This window comes from Vidua macroura, chromosome 1 (assembly GCF_024509145.1).
Source record: "Vidua macroura isolate BioBank_ID:100142 chromosome 1, ASM2450914v1, whole genome shotgun sequence".
Taxonomy (NCBI): domain Eukaryota; kingdom Metazoa; phylum Chordata; class Aves; order Passeriformes; family Viduidae; genus Vidua; species Vidua macroura.
Window position 1 is genome coordinate 103,977,167 of NC_071571.1, and position 19,742 is coordinate 103,996,908.

Genomic DNA, 19,742 nt, shown 5'->3' on the forward strand with positions numbered 1-19,742 from the left:
ACTTGAAATGCAAATTTCATCAATTGATCATAAATTTTGTCAGATGAAGAACTTTGTTCTGATAGCAAATGTTTTGAAAGAAACTCCTTATTGGCCAATTACACTTCAGATTGTCTGATAGATTGACTTAGGCTGTGCCAGTGTGGCTGAATGTGTTGCTAGGGCTAGTTGGTGCATTTTTTCACTTTGCATTACTAATGCATAGCACAAGCTGCAGACAATTAAGAACCTATTGGATAAAATTTAAAGTTCCGGATAGAAAAGAAGTATTTTTAGTTGAAATCTTTGCACAAGTCATAATATCACTCTTTAAACTAAATAAAAATTATACTTAAGTACTCTGATTTCTCAGATTTTGTCTATAATACAAATGAGACAAGAATTAGGCAGGTTTTTATCTGTAATGCAGAGGACAGAAGAAGGAAAAGTTATTGCTTATTAGACACATCACTGTCGACAACAGTCCTGACAAGATTGTCATAGCAGGATATACAGAATACTTATAAAAACAGTGCTGTTAAAATGATAATAGTGGTTTTGGAATTTGCTTACTTGATAAGAAATATAGTGTATTATATCTGATGAAGCACATGGCATGGTTAAAGGGAAAAAGTGCACTTTTGTGGTCAATTCATAGGCTCCTCTACTTGCATTTTCAACTTTGAAAAATGTCAGTATTATAGGAAATGTTACACAGTGTGAATAAGAAAAAAATTTATTTCTTTTCCGTTCCTTCTCAGAATGTAACTGTCATAACAAAGCAGAAGATTGTTATTACAACCAAAGTATTGCAGATCAGAAAAGGAGCATGGATATTCATGGCCAGTTTATAGGAGGTGGTGTGTGTTTAAACTGTACTCAACATACTACTGGGATCAACTGTGAAATGTGTGCTGATGGATATTTTAGACCACACAAAGTAAGATCTGGAAAATGCCATTCTAATGTTTTGGTGAACCATAACATGGTATCATGCCTATTTCAGCTGATTATGATTAATATATTGGTTTTTTATTAGTTGCAGAATAGCTAAGAACTATAGAGGGTTTTTTTTTGTAAATGACGTAATGCCAAAACTTTCAGAAAGAACCAAAATGCTTGTCCAGTTGTGTAGGAGGGCAAGTCAAGATGGAGAAGGAAATTATAAGTGAAGATGACACTTGATATTCTAGTGTGCAAATATACATGTTCTGATAGGAAATCATGTGCAGAGGAAATCTCCTGTGGGTAAAGCTCTAAAAAGGTCCAAAGTACTAAAGTTTCACCGTCTTCAAAAGTGCAAAAATTGTGTATCATCCTGTATCAGCCCATTTCAATCAGTGTTAAAAAGGACCTGGCTCGAAGATCAGAATCTTTGGCTCCTGAGATGTTGCAACAAATGCTCTTCTTGATATGATTGTTACAGAACTTGAGCTCTCTGAGTGTAGTTTCCAGTGTCACTCTTTGGAAAAAGGGCTCAAACTCTGCAAGACATTTGTTAAGATGTGTCTGACAGAGTTAACCATATGAACTTACATAACTAACATTGCATATAACTGCAGTGTTAGAGGTCTCTGTATAATGAGACATTCCGAACTAAGTTTCTACTTCACATGGTCTTGCTTTAGTAGGTTTGTGCATATTTTGAAAAACCTATACTTTAAAAATCTGGCATAAATTGGGGCAGAGGGCAAGGGTGAGTCCATAGGAGTATGGATAGACAGCAGGTACAGCTCATCCAAAGAAATAAATTGGAGTCATTTTCTCAGAGTTGCTGTAAAAAGCATTGAAGAAAGGTCTTCAATCAACTCATAGCCATTAAATGTGAGGTCATTACCGATTTGCTTTACAGGTAAAGCACCTCAAAGGACAATTTTCCCTGAAAAAAAAAAAATAGAATCTTGCCATATGATTTGCACTGCCTTATATTTCAAAGATTTATAGATCATGAAGTCAGAATGAATCTTTATTAATAGATAAGCTGTCCTTCCATTGAACACAGAGCCAAGGATTTCTTTTATTTCCCTTCTCTTTGAACCAGAATGTCTTTGCAAAAAGCATCCACTCTTGTCTTAAACATTTTCATATCTTTTGGCAAACCTTCACAGTGGTTAATTGCTGTTGCTTTAAAAAAATGTCTATTTATGCTGAATGTGTCAGACTTCAGCTTCCAGCCATTAGCAGTTACTATATCTTTGTGCTATTGAAGATCAACTTCTGTTGCCACATTTAAGCTTTTTCTAGACTGCAATCCCCTGATCCTTCTGCTTGCTAAAGTTAGACTAGTCCCTTTATCTATTGTCCCACATTATCTTTTTCCAGTCTTTATTCATTTTAGCTTTGGTGATTGAAGACAGGAAACAGATGTAACTTTACTGTTCCCAGTTAATAATTTGAGAATTTGCCAGTGACCTTTTATTTTATAGGTTTCTCCCTATGAGGATCACCCCTGCTATCCCTGTGACTGCGACCCGTTTGGGTCTCTGAGTTCTGTCTGTGTTAAAGATGAGCACCATTCCGACTCTCAGAGTGGTAAGGAAAGAGCAAGTGCCTTTTCCCTAAGCTACAAGTCTGGCTGGAGGTCATTAGGGTTGTGGGAACACTAGCTACCTTTGAATGGCTGCCTTTTAGGTACCACTTTGGGAAGGTGAGCCTGAGGCATAACGTAATTTCATGATTTTAAGGTATGTCAGGTCCCTGAACGTGTTCTCCTGTGGGGACTGTGGGCTCCTACTGTGTAAAACAATGTGAGGTGTTGAGATCTAACACTGTTGATGGGAATGCTGTTACAGCTGTAGCAAAATTCATTTTGCTGCAATTTCTGTGCATTTGATTCTTTAAATGTGAAAAATAGATGGTGAGATTGACCTTGTGCCAAGTATCTTTGGAATATGACATGGAGTGTAATAAGAAAAGACTGCTAAATTTTTTGTACCCTCTGAGACATCTTGAATCCAGCCTGTTGCCTGGTCTGATTTTTTTTTTTTCCTCTACTTTTGCTATTCAAGGGACTTGGCCAGGCCAGTGTCAGTGCAGGGAAGGTTATGCAGGTGAAAAATGTGATCGTTGTGCATTTGGGTATCGGGGCTACCCAAACTGCCTGCGTTGTAACTGCAGCCTGGTTGGTAGCATCAATGAAGATCCATGCACGGAACCTTGTCTTTGCAAAGTGAGTACTAAACTTCCACTTTTGTTCAACATGGAATCTGTGGTTTATTAACCACTTTTTAATATTGAAATTACTTCATTTGCTGGTGACATAATTTCCTTTATAAGATGTAACCTGGTGTACACCTGAAAGCCTAAAACTCAAAACTACTTATTATTCTCTGTACTGAAAAATATGGTATTTTATGTTGAGTAGTTCTGTTTGTTACTAATACAACATTTTCTATAATAATGGGCCAGATTGACATTAAAATGAAATAAAACCTGTACATGTGTGAGGCAGCCATAGAGAGTGAGTATGCCTAGCTGGGTTTGGTTTTAGGAATGACCTGATATTTCTCTTCAAAGCCTTGCTTGCAAACAAATGTTGTGTTTAAAACATCTGCTTTGTGTAAAGAAACAGCAGGCATTTGGAAAGAACTATTGGAACACTTGCACTAGACATATGTATGAAATATGGTTTAATTATTCAATTACAAAATATAAACCATAAAAATGTTTAAAAAGAGAGGAGTTTTGCAGCATTTTATTTTTTGGTAAATATCCAAACCTCTTAAAATTTCTTGCAGCTGTAGATTCCACTGAATTTTATTTAAAAACTGTGCTAACATTTAAAGAAGTTACTTAATTTTCTGTACCAAATGTTAGAGTCATTTATGTATTTGTTGCCAAATATGATAGTGAGCAGGAGCCAAAGATAACATGGTTTGTTTGACAATTCTTCAGAAAATTTAGTCCTTTTGCATGATTTATCTGATCCAAAAAATCAAACGTATGTAAATAAGAAGACTCTGGAAAAACAAAATGGTTCCAATCGTCAATTTAAATATGAACAAGGAGATAAGTGCCTGATTTTGAGCTAGGGTAACACTGTATCAGCCAATGCAGCTAACTAGTGAAAATTTTGGTATAAACTGGACTAGAAACTGCCCCTTTTCAGTGCTGCTGTGGGCACGAGCCTGGCATAGAGAATTTTTAGGCCTGATCACAAAGACCATCAGTAGCCAGTGGACCACCTACGGAGATGAAAGGAGAAGAGTTGTGTGCTCCAAATATCAAATGAAGGAGACAGGATTTCTAAGCCTTTGCAGGCTCTATTCTTTTTTTATATAGTGCATTTTGCGATATTTGATCTTTCCTGGAACACAGCTCTTGAGGTCTAGTCGTTGGGTAAGATTTTTATTTTTCATTAAGAAATAAATAATTTCTGTCTCATAATGTTAGATAGTGAAATGTGTGATCCAAATCCATCCCGAAGACTGAGAAATAAAAGAGCATACCAATACGATTTCTGTAAAAATCCAAGATTTTAAGCTCTCATTATCTCGGGGGACACTTTGCCTGAGATTTTTCCCAAGTTTGCATATGAACAAATAGAAGCAGCCATCCTCAACCTTTGAATCAGAACTGGAGATCATAAATTATTAGTACGCTTTGCAAACACAGGTTGTACTTTGCTTACAGAAACGTGTAATCTGGCTGTGTAGGGAGGTCTTATGTAATCTTGACATGCCAAACACTGTTCCAGGGGGAAAGACAGTTGGAAGTCTCAGATTTCTCTCTGATAAGCCTGAAATATGCTCCAAAGGACCAGATCTGATATAAGTCTGCAGTCTGGAGTGATTCTTGTGGCTGAAGTGAAGGGACCCTGGTAACTGCTTCTGAAAGCAGATTTTGGTCCACAGGCTTTGCATTTCACATGGTAATGCAGAGATTGTATAGGCCTCTTCAAAACAGTAAGACAGTTCTTCACATGGATGCTTTGCAGTCTTAGTGTCCTAACCATATGTATCAAGGAACTTTGTGAGGTGTTCTGTAAAGTTCTTTTTTCATTTGTAGTCGAGTTTTCCCATAATTGAAATCAAAGGTTGAGACTGGAGGGTGGTGTGTGTTCAGGTCTTGTCCTGATACGAAGTCAGGACACTACAAGAAATGGCAGTAGGAAATGTTCTGTATCTTAGGGTGTGGAAATGCCCATGGAGATCTGCTATTTACACAGCTTTGTGGGTAATTATCAAATATTTTCTCTGCTGGTTTGTTTGTCAACAGCAATTGTTTAAACTTTTTTGAAGAAATAGTCACGTATTTCCAGCACAAATTTATGAGAAAAAAATATTGGTACACCATTTTGGATTTTTTTTATTCCCTGTAAATGCTGCATTGAAAAAGGTTTGTAGCTGTATGCTCTGAACTACCCATTTTGTGTGGCAGAACACCAATGAAAGGAGCTAAGGGAGTGGAGCATCTCTACTTCTGGAGCAGGTGTTTCTGGACCTTAGCCCCAGAGCATATTGGGTGGAAGAGTTGCCAGCCAGCATAGTGTAGTGCTCTTCCAGGAGGAGATAGCAGCAGCAGTGGGCATCACAGTATAAATATTAAGAGATGCTGAGAAACTATTGTCTTGAAGCTGACCGTGGTGGCTCCTAGAGCCTGGCCTTAAAGGTGAACTTTCTGGATTCTTTCGTGATATATCTGAAAGGTAATCCATCTGGATTCAGAAAATGTGAGATCTTTTCTCCAGAGCAATCTACAAAGTCAAGCTACAAGAGAAGTATACTGGCAAGCTGGCAGAAGCTTTTCAAACCCTGCATGTCTGTTTTACTACAATAGAACCCTTGCTGGGGCTTGTTTAGATTTTGATGAACTGGCAAATTCTGATGAATTTTTCCAATCAGTTTCAGTTTAAAGCTCTGAGTCTTATTCAATAATCCTGCTGTGCTGAAATGTGTTTTCTTTTACAACCTTCTGAATGCTGTTATGCCTAAATCCCACCTAATCCATGGTATTTGTTACCATAATAATGCTGATGTGAACCAAATGTTATATGCCTTTGACAGGAAAATGTAGAAGGTGAAAACTGTGATCTCTGTAAACCAGGATTCTACAATTTGCAAGAAAGAAATCCTCAGGGCTGCACAGAGTGTTTTTGCTTTGGTGTTTCTGATGTCTGTGACAGTCTTACATGGCCCATCAGTCAGGTATTTAAATGTTACGTCCATGACCTAAAATTCTTTCTTCAGGCAGCTGCAAAATGTACTATATTTCTCTTTGACATGTGCCCAAGTTAACTTCAGATTCTGGTATGTGTCTCCTTACAGAGGAATGGATTTTCAGTATTATTGGGCAGCTCTGAGGTAGTCAGCAAGTCATCCCAGTGCAGGCTTTGGCCCTGCTGACTTGCAGTAATATCAGAAGCATTGGGTTATGAAGGCTGCAATAATGCATTGGAAAAATGATTTTTTTCTGACTGATAAAGTTTTTTTTTCATGCTGAAGAGATAAACCCAAACCTGTTTTCTTGCTCTCATACCTAATGGACAAGGCTATTGGACCTCTGGCAATATGGCCAATACTGTTTCTTAGTAAACAGTGTTTATAAATATCACTGTTCTTTGATTAGAGTGTTCTTAAGTTATGGGGCTTTGGGGCCACTCTTTTCCCATCAAATTCCTTATGTATCTTTGCAGAGCTAGCTACGCTTTGGAGTCCTGTTTTGTGTGCGACAAAAAGGAGGACAACATATCAAATTGACTGAAATTCTAAGATGATTGAATAAAACTCTTTCTGTGTGAAGAACAATGTTCTCTTATCTTGGTCCCTTCTCTGGGGCTGTAGTTTTTGCTTTCCTCCAGCTCAGCCCTATCTATAAATGGGGATAATTGGCCTTGAAGCCTTTGAAATTCTGCATTTCTGTCTCAGGGAGCTGCATAGGTATAATGTTAATATTGTTGGAAGGATGAAAATCACACTCATTATATTTTTGCTCCTGTCAAATAGAGAGGTGGAGACCATCCTAGTCTGAAGTGGCATATTTGCATATGTTGGTATCAGACTTGGCTAATGGAAGTGTTCTAGATCCATCAGTTTGAGTGAATATCTAGGAAGAGGTGAATGCTTTCTCAGCGACACAACTGCCTGACTGCCATTAATATTACTACTCTTGTAGATTTCAGACATGACTGGATGGCTTGTTACTGATCTGTACAAAGCAAGGAGTGTGCAGCCTCAGCGAAGCCAATTTGATGGACCCCATCAAATAAGTATTAACAACACTGAGGCTGTGAAAGTACTGAAAAATACTTATTACTGGTCAGCACCTGAGGCATATCTTGGAAATAAAGTAAGTGCTCAGCTAAGAAGTCAAAACTCCTTCACAAGTTCTCTGTCTTAACCATAACCTGTTGCTCTAAATATATAGTTTCTGTAATTAAAGCATAAATACGCATAAAGCTCAGTATTACCAAACTTCTCAGTGTACCTCTGTTTTTTTAATCAGAATGTTCCTGTGCAGATATTCCCAGTACCCTCTTTTTGCACTTTGAGTCCATCTCTCCACTTCCTTCCCTGCCTATCCTTGACACAATATAATCTCTCTTGACTGTTACTGACTTATATGCTCACATTTCCCATGCACTTGGTTCTTACACCCTTAGTGCCTTGTCTAATAACAGTAGATGGAACCATTAAAATCTCTTGCCTGCTTCTTAGCCATCTTCTGTTTCCAAACAACTAGTCTTTAATTTTTTCCCTGTTTACTAGCTAAAACTCTGGTTGTCCTAGTTTTTGCAGCAGAATGACAGAATAGCTGAGGTTGGAAGGGACCTCTGGGGGTCATCTTGCCCAATCTCTGTCCTCAGGCAGGGACGCCTAGAGCAGTTAACCAGTACCATGATCAGAGAGCTGCTTCTGAGTATCTCCAAGGATGGAGACTCTACAGCCTCTCTGAGCAGCCTGTGCCACTGTGTAGGTACCCTCACAATAAGTGTTTCCTGATGTTCAGCAGGAACCTTCAGTATTTCAGGTTGTGGTCATTGCCTCTTTTCCTGGTACAGGGCACCATTGAAAAGAGCCCAGCTCCATCCTCTTTGCACCCTCTCTTAAGGTGTTTGTATATACTGATAAGATCTCTCTGAGCCTTTTGTAGGTGGGACAGTCCTGCTACTCTTGGTCTTTCCTCATATGAAAAGATGCTTCAGGCTCTTAATCATTTTAGTGACCCTTTGCTGGACTCTTTCCAGTATGTCCACCTCTCTCTTGTACTGGGAGGCCCAGAACTGGAGTCAAAACTCCAGCTGTGGCCTCACCAGTGTTGAGCAGAGGAGTACCTTGCAGCCTTACCTGTAATTGTTTTCAGTCCATTCTCTCTGCCCATGCAGCTGTGTTTATTATTGGTATAGTCACACAGTAAATGAAAACAAGTGTAAGAAGTGTATCATTAGGGACAGATTTTGCACAGGGCAACACTCATTCAAATTCTGATTTCTTATTCATTTAATATAGGTCTAATTGTTGGTTAACTTACTTAGTAGTAGTCAGCAGCAGGTGAGGGGCTAAGGACCCTGAAGGGTGGTATATGGAATGTGAAAAACTCCTACATGCTGTGCCCCTTGGCTAGGATGATAGTGTACACCTCAGTTGTTTGTTCAGAGTCCTGTTAGTGTTTCACTGAATGAGGGCACTTATCTGAATCACCTGTAGAGCCTTGAGCTAGCTCTCACCACCTGCACAGCAACAAGCCAGCTCTTGTCCCTGCGCCGACACTCATGGCACGTTACACTTTTTTTGTAAAGTGGTATTTGTAATCCTACAGTTGTCTTATAATTTGGACATTGTACTGACCCATGTAATTTCTTTGTGTTGCCTGGAGTTTATTGTGTTGTTAAGGCTTTGCTTTTTGTTGTTTCAGCTCACAGCTTTTAGTGGAGACTTGAAGTATACAGTATCTTATGACATTCCAATGGAGAGCGTGGACAGTGATATAGTGTCTAGTGTGGATGTCATCATTCAGGTGGATTTTTTTTCAGCTTGTTACTATTCAGACATTATTAAGAATCTATGAAGGGGTTAAAAAATAAAATAATATTTCTATAGTAGTAGTTTTAAGTCCCTTAAAAGTCACTATCAAAATTTTATTATCACTCATTTCTCTGATTTTCTAATCCATTTGTCTGAAATGATAGGTATACAATACTAGTTTTAAATGCTAAATACTTAGAATTTAATCTGTGTGTATATGGGTGAGTTGCTTATTGCCAAATGTACAAAGCTGTATTTACAAAACAAACTGCAATAAACTGGAAAGACTTACGCTTATGGAACAGGTGAGCGTTCTTGCTGATTGCTTACTTTTCTAGATTTATGTTGCAGTTAAAAAGTAAGGCTCTGTACTGAATCCAGGCATCTCCAAAAGCATACTTTTTATATGTACTAGCAATAGAACAGAGGAGAAAGGAGATTCTGTTTTGTAGAGGTATTCGATTTTTGCAATTCAGTTTATTCTTTTACAAAAGATTTTTGAAGTCTGTGAATCGAGAGAGAATGGGATTGTGGTCTTGAAGCCACAGAAAATGTTGACCTTTTACTTACTTTTTCTTAATGTAAAGAATTTAATTTGATTCCCTCTTCTCTGTGTTTCATGGATGTGTATTTGACACTAAATGTTATTGCTTAATAAAATTTACTTGCAAATATGGAAAATGTTTTCTCTTGTCCTTCAATTTCAGGGTAACAGGCATATTCTGAGCACAAGAGCAGCGGGCTTGTCATTACAGCCATATGAGGAGTATTCTAATTCAGTGAGACTTGTGTCAGAGAATTTCATAGATTTTAATACAAAAAAGGCAATAGACCGGGAAATGCTGATGACTGTTCTGGCAAATGTGACCCATCTTCTGATCAGGGCCAACTACAACATTGCCAAAAAGGCTGTGTACAGGTAAGTGAGATAAAATATTCTAATTAATCTATATACTTCTCTTATTTTTCTGCATATGGATCATGATTCTTAGTGGCAGTATTCCTGAAGTTTTATGTTAATAGTTTCTAGAAAAAAATGTTGTTTATTGAATTTTCCTAAGACCAGTCTTTGTCCCCAGAACACAGTCGTATGGAGTGTGTGGTAAGGGACATTTGATTTTAAAGATATCTGACAGCAGAGATGTTGCCTTCTGCTTTAAAGTAATAGTGCATAAAAGCCTTATTACAATGGCTACTGTTTCTAGGGGGAAATGCCTCCAGAACTCTCTACAGTATGCTTATTTGGGTATGTGGCAAGTTAATCCATCACTGACTATTGAAAACCTGTCAATAAAGATATTGATTGTAATTTCTTTTGATGTTTGTTTGTGGGTGTTATTGAGACTCATCTCTAAGGGACTCCTTAATAGGAAAATTAGGCTGCAATGGATTAGCTGATCATTCCATAGTCTCAAAGCAGCATTGGCAGTATCCGTGTCAGACCTTACAGATCTTTGTTTCACTTCTTCCCCAAGATACAGGAATAAAGTTGTATTGCTCTCAAGAGAATCAGCTTCATCATTTACTTACTTAATTTCCTTACACTCACTGACTACCTTTCTTCCTCATTCCCTAATTAGAGCATGGTGCTAATAACACTAAAGTTATGGATTCAAATCCCATATGGGCCATTTATTTAAGAGCTGGAGTTGATGATCCCTTTCAAGTCAAAATATTCTGTGAATATTTTGTCATTTGGTAGCATTTCCTGTCAATAAAACAGGAACTGATACCAAATTTGCTTTGTGCACCCACACCACTCTGGTAAAATTTATGTTCATTCAGGGATAGTGTGTTTGTCTTTATGGAATGTTTGTAAAGATTTCTTACAAAAATGTTACCTGTGGCTGAGGAGGTTGTCTCCTCCAGTAACAATAATGATAACAGGAGACATCTGCAAATGCTGTGATAGGAGTATGATCACAGACTTCTCAAAGATTTGTGCCTGTTCCTCAGTTGTCCCTGCCAGGGAGCAGTGCTCACTGGTGTTACTTCCCCAGAAGCAAACTGTCCTGCTGAAGAGAAGTCTGGTGAAACAAATGATGTGATGTTTTCCTGCTTAATCTTAGGCTGGACTCTGTGACCCTGGATACTGCAAGTGCAAATGTTATAGATCTTTCTTCAGCACCAGATGTGGAATTCTGTGAATGTCCTCAGGGTTACACAGGATTATCCTGTGAGGTAACCTCTTACAGTGTTTTGTGTATGCAAAACTATCTCCTATTGTAAAGGATCTAGGTTTAAAGGCAGGCCGCCTTTAATTAAACTGCCATTAAAGTGTGTGTTCTGTGGTGAATTGCTGCCTACTATACTTTATGCAATCCTGAAAGTATTTTCTTTCAGATACTCTAAATGGGATTTTAAACTTATTTCTTGAATTCTTTTTCATGGCACTAGAATATGATGATGTGCTTCAGAATATCAGTGTTTCAGAGGGAGCAGCTGTTAAAGATCTGTGAAGCTATTTTAAGCTTACCTTACTCATTAATAGCACTTTTTTCTGGAGCTGGATCATGTTCAGTTTATTCCTATTACGTGCCATTAAGTTTATGGAGGCAATGAGGAACCTTAGCAGGGAGGAATGCTAGCTTTTGGAAGAGCCCACAAGGGTGAAATGCATTGTACAAGGCGGTGTCTTGTGTATCTGTAAATAGAAGATTTAGAGAGGCACAGTCCTACTGCAGAATAGCAGGAACTATTTTGACAAATAATTTCAGTATGAAAATACTGAAATTGGGCTATAGCATTGTTAATGGTTCTGCACAGGTGGTAGAATATCTTTTCTATTGTCCCATAATAAGGAATTTCACATATTAAACCACACAAAAGTTAACTTTCATGTCTCCAGGGAACAAAGGGATGAATCAAAGTTTTATGGAGTTAATTCTTATCCCCTTTATCCAGTCCAAGTAAAAAACAGCCACTTGAAAAGAGCTACAGTGACATCAATAGGGTTGAAAGAGCATTCAGTTACCACAGTGTGAATGGGTTGGATGGTGGGTGGTCGGAAGCGCACTCTTTGAAAAAGTTTTGATGTGTATTTCCAACACACATAATGCTACTGCTTTTTCTCCCTTCATTTCTTTTCAGTCCTGTCTCCCTGGGTACTACCGTGTGGATGGAATACTCTTTGGAGGTATTTGTCAACCCTGCAAGTGCAATGGGCATGCAACTGAGTGTGACATTCATGGTGTCTGCTTTGTAAGTCATCCTTCAAAGTGTTCTGCATTTTAAGCATCTATTTAGGAGTTAAGAGAGCATTTTGACTGTGGGAGACAAGTCTACAGTGTGTATAATTTCAAGCTGTGGGTACCAAGTGTTTATTTTTGTTGGTTTTCATTGTTTAGTTGAGAGTATGTTTCAAGAATACATTACTGTGTTTTCCAATAAACAATTTGTTTCAGTTTATCATTTCAAGTGGGGAATAGTCAGAACTAATACAAAAATGCCATCATACACTGGCTGATAAAAATCTTGATTTTGCTTGCTGCAGGTTCCTGAAAAGAACAAATTGAAACAGTGAATATCTGTTTTCAGATATATGTGCATCTTTCATGACTAACACCAGTGGAAATTGCACATTACCTCGTGAAGAGAAAATTTAGCTCTCAGATCTCTTCTGAAAATTAAAGGTTACTGGAATAAAATGGCTAAACACCAGTAAAAACTATATGTTTGTTACTGCAATATGTGAAATACATTTAAGTATGTGTATAAGTAACGTGGCTGGTTTCATAAAGTATATTCTAAAATGTAGGAAAAAACAATCAGGATTGTCATAACTCAGAAAAAAAATCAAACACTTATTTTCAGAGTTCTAGGCAGTTCTTCATGGCTTGAAGAATGGCTTCCTTAGATGTTATACTGCATGCAGACTTCTGTAGGAATCCCTCAGGGGCTGAAAAACCATCAAGAAAAAATACAAAAATATTTTTTTCCATGTCTCACAGGCTTGTCAACACAACACAACAGGACCTTTCTGTGATCAGTGCTTGCCTGGCTTCTATGGAAATCCATCCCAAGGAACATCTGAGGACTGCCGGCCCTGTGCATGTCCTCTGAGTTCTGCTGCAAACAAGTAAGCTTCTTATGCAAGACTGTCTTTTGCATCTTCAGCAAAACCAGAAAGTGGGAAAAAGAAAAATATCATGACATATGAAGGAGAGAGAAAAGGAATTTTTTTCTTCATCTTTGTTTGCTTATATCTCGTAGAAACATTGTTTTTTGAGGTAGACAAATATATAGACTAGGCTAAGACAGGCTGAATGAACTGGTATGATTTTGCATGGTGGATGAAAGTAATAATTCAACCTGTCCTTGAACTTTGCACCAAAACCATGGTTATCTTCCTTGTTTTTTAAGAAAACAGTAGGACAGAAGTGTTGTATCTGGAAGAAAGGAACTCAGTACAGCAATTGTATTGCTTTGTTAGAATGAAAGCCACGTTTTTAGGAAGCTTTAAAATCTTGCCTTTAAAATAAAAAAAAACCAAGAGTTTTTTAAAATTATATGTTTATTATTTTGACACATAGTAATGTTAAGATAAACTAGGAAAAATTGCAATTGCGTGTTTATATAGCTAGGTGCAAGGAAGGATGGATATTGAATGTTTGCAGAAGTCTTGTGATTCTGTGCATTGATACCAACTGCCTTAAATATTGTTAATAGTTTCAGTCCCACTTGCCATCTGAGTGAAGAAGGTGGAATTGTCTGTGACAAATGTCTTCCAGGCTATACTGGTTCTCAGTGTGAAAGGTATGTACACTAATTTTGGGTGAAACATTTGTATCATTGCCATCACTAGGTGTTCATCATCTTATCTTCCTTGTATTGTTCATAGCACATGTACAGAACATTCCTAATAACATTTTCCTTCTTATTTTGTCTTTCATTGTAATACAGAGACACTTTAGTTTAAAATGTAGTAGGAAAAACTCCCTTCAGTGAGGAGAGTGTATGACATGACCACACTCCAGCTGATAAAGTTTTTAAACTCTAATGCAGGTGTGCTACTGGTTACTATGGGAATCCTCTTATGGCTGGACAGTCGTGTGTTCCTTGTGAATGCAATGGCAATGTAAACCCTGAAGAAGAGGGCCACTGTGATCCCTTCACAGGACAGTGCCTGAAATGTCTGGGGAACACAGCAGGTCACCACTGTGAAAAGTGTGCTGATGGTTATTATGGGGATGCAGTGATTGACAAAAACTGTCGTGGTAAGTTGTTATTTTTATTACTTTCAACATTTAAAGAACACAAAAACGTCGTGTTCACGCGCAAGATGGATGGGGACGTGTGCATCTTTGCTGAAGGAGTTAACCTGTAAGTTAGCAAGTGCAGGTTGAAAACTCTGGGGTTGGGTTAGGCTGAGGGATGGGAATGTCTTATATTAGGGTTTTATACTTGGTATTCCTGGAACTTATTGGTTTGCTTAACACAGTTCCTCCACTGACATGCTGGACACACTTCCTACTTCTGAATGTCACATATAGGGCTGGAAGAAAAAAACTTTTCAAATACAGCTATTCAGAGGTGTTTTGTTTTGGTTTTTTTTTAAGTTTTAGTCCAAATGTACAGGCATTTCTGTTGTATTTTAGAATCTGTGGGATATAAACAGATGAAACACATCATATACCAGATTTTGAATTCTGTATAATAATGAATGCCTATAGATACACATGAATAATTTTTTAATTTGATTTCTTTTTGTCTGAACACAAGCCTGTGCCTGCCACGTGAATGGTTCCCTTTCAAGTACTTGTCAACATGAGACAGGTGTCTGCTCCTGCAAATCAAATGTAATTGGAGAAAAATGTGATAAATGCTTGGTAAGCAGATATATTGTCTGTTGCTGATTTATAGATTTTCTTGTCTTCCTCTTTATCTATAGATTTTGGTTTGAGCAGAAACAGAGAATAGCAGCAAATAGGTTTGGGGGAGAGGGGCCTGTGGAGTGGAGAGCAAAGTTTGTCTGCAGAGGTTTTTGTGGCTGAAAATTGCTCTGCATGTGCTCCTTTCACATGTGAAGCTATGTAATTGACTCAGCACCCTCTTGCATTGGGCTGTTCAGGCTGGTGCTGTGCAGTCAAAAACCAAACCAAACACTGTTAACAAACCTGAAGGGATCTCAGAGCTGTGCTTCTGTGAAATGAAATCTGAGTAGGGAATATCTGAAGAAATGTGGTTGGTGATAATACATACATCATGGTTGAACACCAGCTGAAAGACAGGCCTGCTATAATAACAAGCAGATATTCACTGGTGATATAAACCAGCAGTTTCCAGTCTGTGCTAAGTGTAGAATACATCAGAGACCAGAGCAGGAGATCTGTGCCCAGTTACTGCTTTTTGTGCCAGCCCAGCTGAATGAATGTACGTGTACACTGGGTCACTGACCTGCCCTGTTCTAGGCTCTCATTCATAGTCATAGGTGATCAGCACAGCCCAGCCTCACCTCATGCAAGTCTTTAAATTAGAATAACAGCAGACTTGAAAACATAGTGTCTTGCTTGTGAGATTAGAGGACCACAAGAGTATTTCAGGGTTGAGATTTCACCCGAGTGCATATTGATTTATAGCTGGCAACAGTGAAGACATAATGCCAGGGAGTCTTTCCACAGCAGTCACGCAGTGCTGGCTAAGATTCATGCAGGTCAGACATCATGGGGAGTAAACAAGAGAAAACAAGAGTGTATATTGTAGTGTTTTCAAAATTTATGGAACAGCACAAATCTATTTATTTCTTTTCCAACAGAACGGGTATTATGGGCTGCTTACTGGGCTTGGCTGTGTTCCCTGCAACTGCAGTCAGTTTGGCTCGGTGTCCGAGGACTGCAATCATCAGGGGCAGTGTCACTGTGTGCCAGGAGTGGCTGGAGAGAAGTGTGATCGTTGTGCTCATGGCTTTTACGCATTCCAGGATGGTGGCTGCACACGTAAGCTCTAATCCATGATCCTTCCAGAGTTTGTCTGGAATTTCTTTCAGCACTATATTGTATGTTGAACTCTGGCAAAGGTCGGTTGTTTTGATCACAATATGGAAGAATCTGTAGGAAGGTCTACTAATACTTTGATTAAGCTAGGGAACAAAATGTTTCTTTGCTTACTGTGTGGCTCCTTGTAAAAGGTGGTGACTATGAAATAACTCATAAAGGGTGTGTGAGAGAAATATTACATCCTCAATGGCTCCTTTGTCTTTTTGTTACAAAACCCTTCAGTCCTTCAAAGAGAATGAAACCTTTTTTCCTGCAGTTGGGAAAGTGAAGATCTACTCCTAAAGATTTTTACTTTTTTTTTTTTTTCATTTAACTCTTAAATATGTGTTTCATACTGTGATAAAAAAGTCATTGAGTCTATTTTCCCATCATCACCTGTCTGTGTGCAATTTTTAGTCATGATAAGGAAGAAATTATTCCTCTAAAAGGAGAATATGCCATCAAAACCTAATTTTTCATGTTAATAAGATGCCCTTTTCAATACAGTATAGCTAAAGGAATGCCCGCCTTTTCTCCAGACAGATAAAACCACTTTTTTCATGCCTCAAACAGTACATTAAAATGAAATATGCAGTGAGATTGTGATAAGATTGTTTTGAAATGAATATACTTTGTTGATACTAAGAATCAAAGATCCCTTGGGCTCCTTTAACCATTTCATTATTGGAAATTACTTAAATGTTATCAAAAAGATTAAGGAGAACACTTCCCTGAAATTCCGCTTTTTAACTGGAATAGTATTTTGTTTCTTAAATAGCCAAGTGCATCCTGCAGTAGTTAGTTATTATAAAAATAATTATCTATCCCTATTATTCAATAAGCAATTCTTGAGATTATTCCTTTCACCTGCTTGAGAACATTAGCTTATCTCCTGATGAGTTTTATGTTTTCTATAATAGAAAAGTGTACAAATGTACTCTACTCGAAAAGTAATTTTATTTGGTCTTGTTGATCCCCCTGTGGAAGTGCAGCACTGCTTTTAGAAACACCAAATAGGCTAAGTCAATAAGCAATAATGGGCTTCCAGTAAAAAGATGAAATGTCACTGTGGTCATGATTTGTTTCTCAGTGATTAGGGATGACAAGAAGTTTCTAGTGGAACAGACAAATGTACTGCATAAGAGAAGTAAGATAATTGGTGGCCTTGGTGTTTATTCTCTGTAGTAAAGTGTGGATAAAGTTACCATTTGGTTCTGTTTCTCTTGCAGCCTGTGACTGTGCCCATACTCAGAACAACTGTAATGCTGATTCTGGCCAATGCATTTGTCCCCCTCACACTCAGGGACTAAAGTGTGAACTCTGTGAAGAAAATTACTGGGGACTCTCTCCTAAACTTGGTTGCAAGGTATGGTAGGCTGGGTGAAAAGCCATGGCTGTTAAAAGCAGTGTGCCTTATAGAAATGTCAGAATTGGACTCTTTTTTTGAGAACCATGATCTTTATTCTGTCTCAGTGTTATGCAACATGCTCACATTAAAACAAAAAACAGCAAAACAACAGATGGCACAATGTTTATTGGGGAACCTTCTAAGAGAGCTGTCTTTGAAAATACTATCAGAGTGCTTATTCTGGATAGGTGCATAGTTCACATTGAAATTATGAGGTGTGTATTCTAACATTTAGGTGTTTAAATACTGGTACTAAACCAGATTTATAGCAGCAAAGGGCAACTGGGAACATATTTTCTGTACAAATCAGTAAATGATAATGTTACAGATTTAAGAACATTGTAAGTGTATTGAAAGTTACTGAAAGCATTTTTCCTGAAAATTTATAATTTAAATGGTATAATGTAGTTAATATTTCATGGGTGGAATAATGGTAGCTCCCATTATCTCATCTTAATTCTTATGATTTAGCAATAAAATGCAAAGTCAGTGCAAATCCAAGGAATAGCAACCATTTATGCCTTTAAGTTCATGCAGTAAATTCCTGTCAGATATGGCATTGGTCCAAACTATTTTATAAATGTTTAGATTTTAAAAAGCCTCAATCACATGAATGTAATGGGTAACTTCAGTGGAGAAACCACAAATACAATCAACTTGACAAGGTCTGTCATTACATGCAGTGAGTATTTAAGTGTCAGCCAAATTTGTATCCTTTTTCTCTCTTAATTTTTTTAGAGTAAGGATGATAAAGTATTCCAAATAAGTCTTCAGAGTTAACCACCTTAGTGATTTATAGCAACACAGTTGGCAACTGGTCTTTAAACCACGGCGTTGTTAGCTGTCAGCTTACTGTCATTCTTACCTTATGTACAGCAAATACAATGTGCTGGTCTCTGTGCATTTCCTTTGAAGTGTTCATTTCATAGGCTGATTCCACAGCACTTGCCAATGATCAGGTGCAATTAAATGCAGTCATATGCAGTTGATCATTTTTTCTAGGTTATTTATCATTCCTTTTTGTTGCAGTATCACAGTAATGAATGTGAAATACTCTAAAGTATTTTAGATCCCTTCTTCATACAACAAACAGTAAAGTGATCTCCAGATAATAGTCCCAACAGGGGGATATTCCCTGTGCTGAATAGTCAGATGTGGTAGTTTAAGATCAGGAGCAATGTCTACTGGCAAACCCAGGAGAGACTCTTTGCGTACTCTCTACATGGATGAAATGGGGGAGATGCTGAGAAGCCCAGACTGTCTGGTTTTGCAACACAGAATGCATAAGTGGTTAATTTATCTGGCACTATTTCTAGAGGTTTCTTGATATTTAGTATCAATTTCTGGGTGCAGTAGTGTAGCAGACCTGTAGTCTTGTTTAGATTACAATCCTTTTCATGTGTACTGGCATCACAGTGCATTGTATCTTAGTCTTTATTTAGCACAAGTAGCTAGAGATTGACATGTACATTATTACTATCTTAGAGTTTGATGTTCAGAGCTTTACTTATACCTGAAAGCCAAAGTTGTCAACCTGTGTGACCATAAAGTGTATGAAACTAGGCATTATTGTACCCAGTGCTGGAGTAAAAACTGCTTAATACAAGGAGTGCTGTGGGTAACCAGCAAAATTGTGAATAATGCTAAAAGATAGACAGTAATTCTTCTAGAACCTGTGGGTCTTGACATGCGGGTCTTGGCAAGGTAAAGGCTTTTGCATCTCAAAGAGAGCTGATGAGGAAAATAACTCAGGGAAAATGCTCACAGTAGATGATGATAGAGGGAATGTACTTTTTGCCTGTTCAGTTAGGAATAACCGCAGACCAGAATTGGGCTTGTGAAATAACCACAGATAAGAAATTAAGAATGAAAGCTAATCCAGACTGCTTCAAAAAAGAATGACAAATAAAGTACACCCACTTTGCATGTTTGTAATAACAGATTCATATTACTTATTGCATAATGAAGAATGCACTGCCAGGAAACAGTTTTCCTTTGGTACTGAGCTGCATTGCATGCTGAGCTTCCCACCTTTGGGATACGATGAGATTCTTGGTTCCTCATCAAACAGTAAAAGTAGCTTGAGCAAGATGCAAAAGCTATTAATGCTTCTTGAAATCTTAAGAGAATGCTAGTTTTAAGATTTTCCTTTCTGTCGTATTTATAAAATGATGATACAGATTTCTTTCATTCAGCATTTATACAACATTATTTAATTTACTTTCTGTACTCAATTATTAGTATTGTAAATTAAACATTTTGGATATATTTTTGTTTTCTGGAACAGATTCCTTCAACTCCTTTGGTTCCCAACCCATATTTGGGAACCAACAAAGCTTCTAACTTTTTGCCATCCACTGTTTCCTGGAAATGCAGTTCTTTGCTAAAAATCAAATCAAACAACCTGTGTGGAATTTC

The 19,742-nt window shown here is 37.8% G+C and overlaps 1 protein-coding gene across 1 annotated transcript in view; it reads left to right on the forward strand.

The window, feature by feature from the left end:
• Nucleotides 1-19,742, forward strand: part of LAMA1 (laminin subunit alpha 1) — an 82,266-nt gene that overhangs the window by 19,663 nt on the left and 42,861 nt on the right. The window contains exons 9-23 of the mRNA XM_053977199.1: nt 741-919; nt 2,406-2,511; nt 2,988-3,148; nt 5,985-6,125; nt 7,093-7,266; nt 8,833-8,934; nt 9,650-9,861; nt 11,012-11,123; nt 12,033-12,143; nt 12,893-13,020; nt 13,611-13,697; nt 13,947-14,158; nt 14,664-14,770; nt 15,697-15,877; nt 17,146-17,282. Of these exons, the coding sequence (XP_053833174.1) occupies nt 741-919; nt 2,406-2,511; nt 2,988-3,148; nt 5,985-6,125; nt 7,093-7,266; nt 8,833-8,934; nt 9,650-9,861; nt 11,012-11,123; nt 12,033-12,143; nt 12,893-13,020; nt 13,611-13,697; nt 13,947-14,158; nt 14,664-14,770; nt 15,697-15,877; nt 17,146-17,282 (2,150 nt within the window). The remainder of the gene's footprint in view (nt 1-740; nt 920-2,405; nt 2,512-2,987; nt 3,149-5,984; nt 6,126-7,092; nt 7,267-8,832; nt 8,935-9,649; nt 9,862-11,011; nt 11,124-12,032; nt 12,144-12,892; nt 13,021-13,610; nt 13,698-13,946; nt 14,159-14,663; nt 14,771-15,696; nt 15,878-17,145; nt 17,283-19,742) is intronic.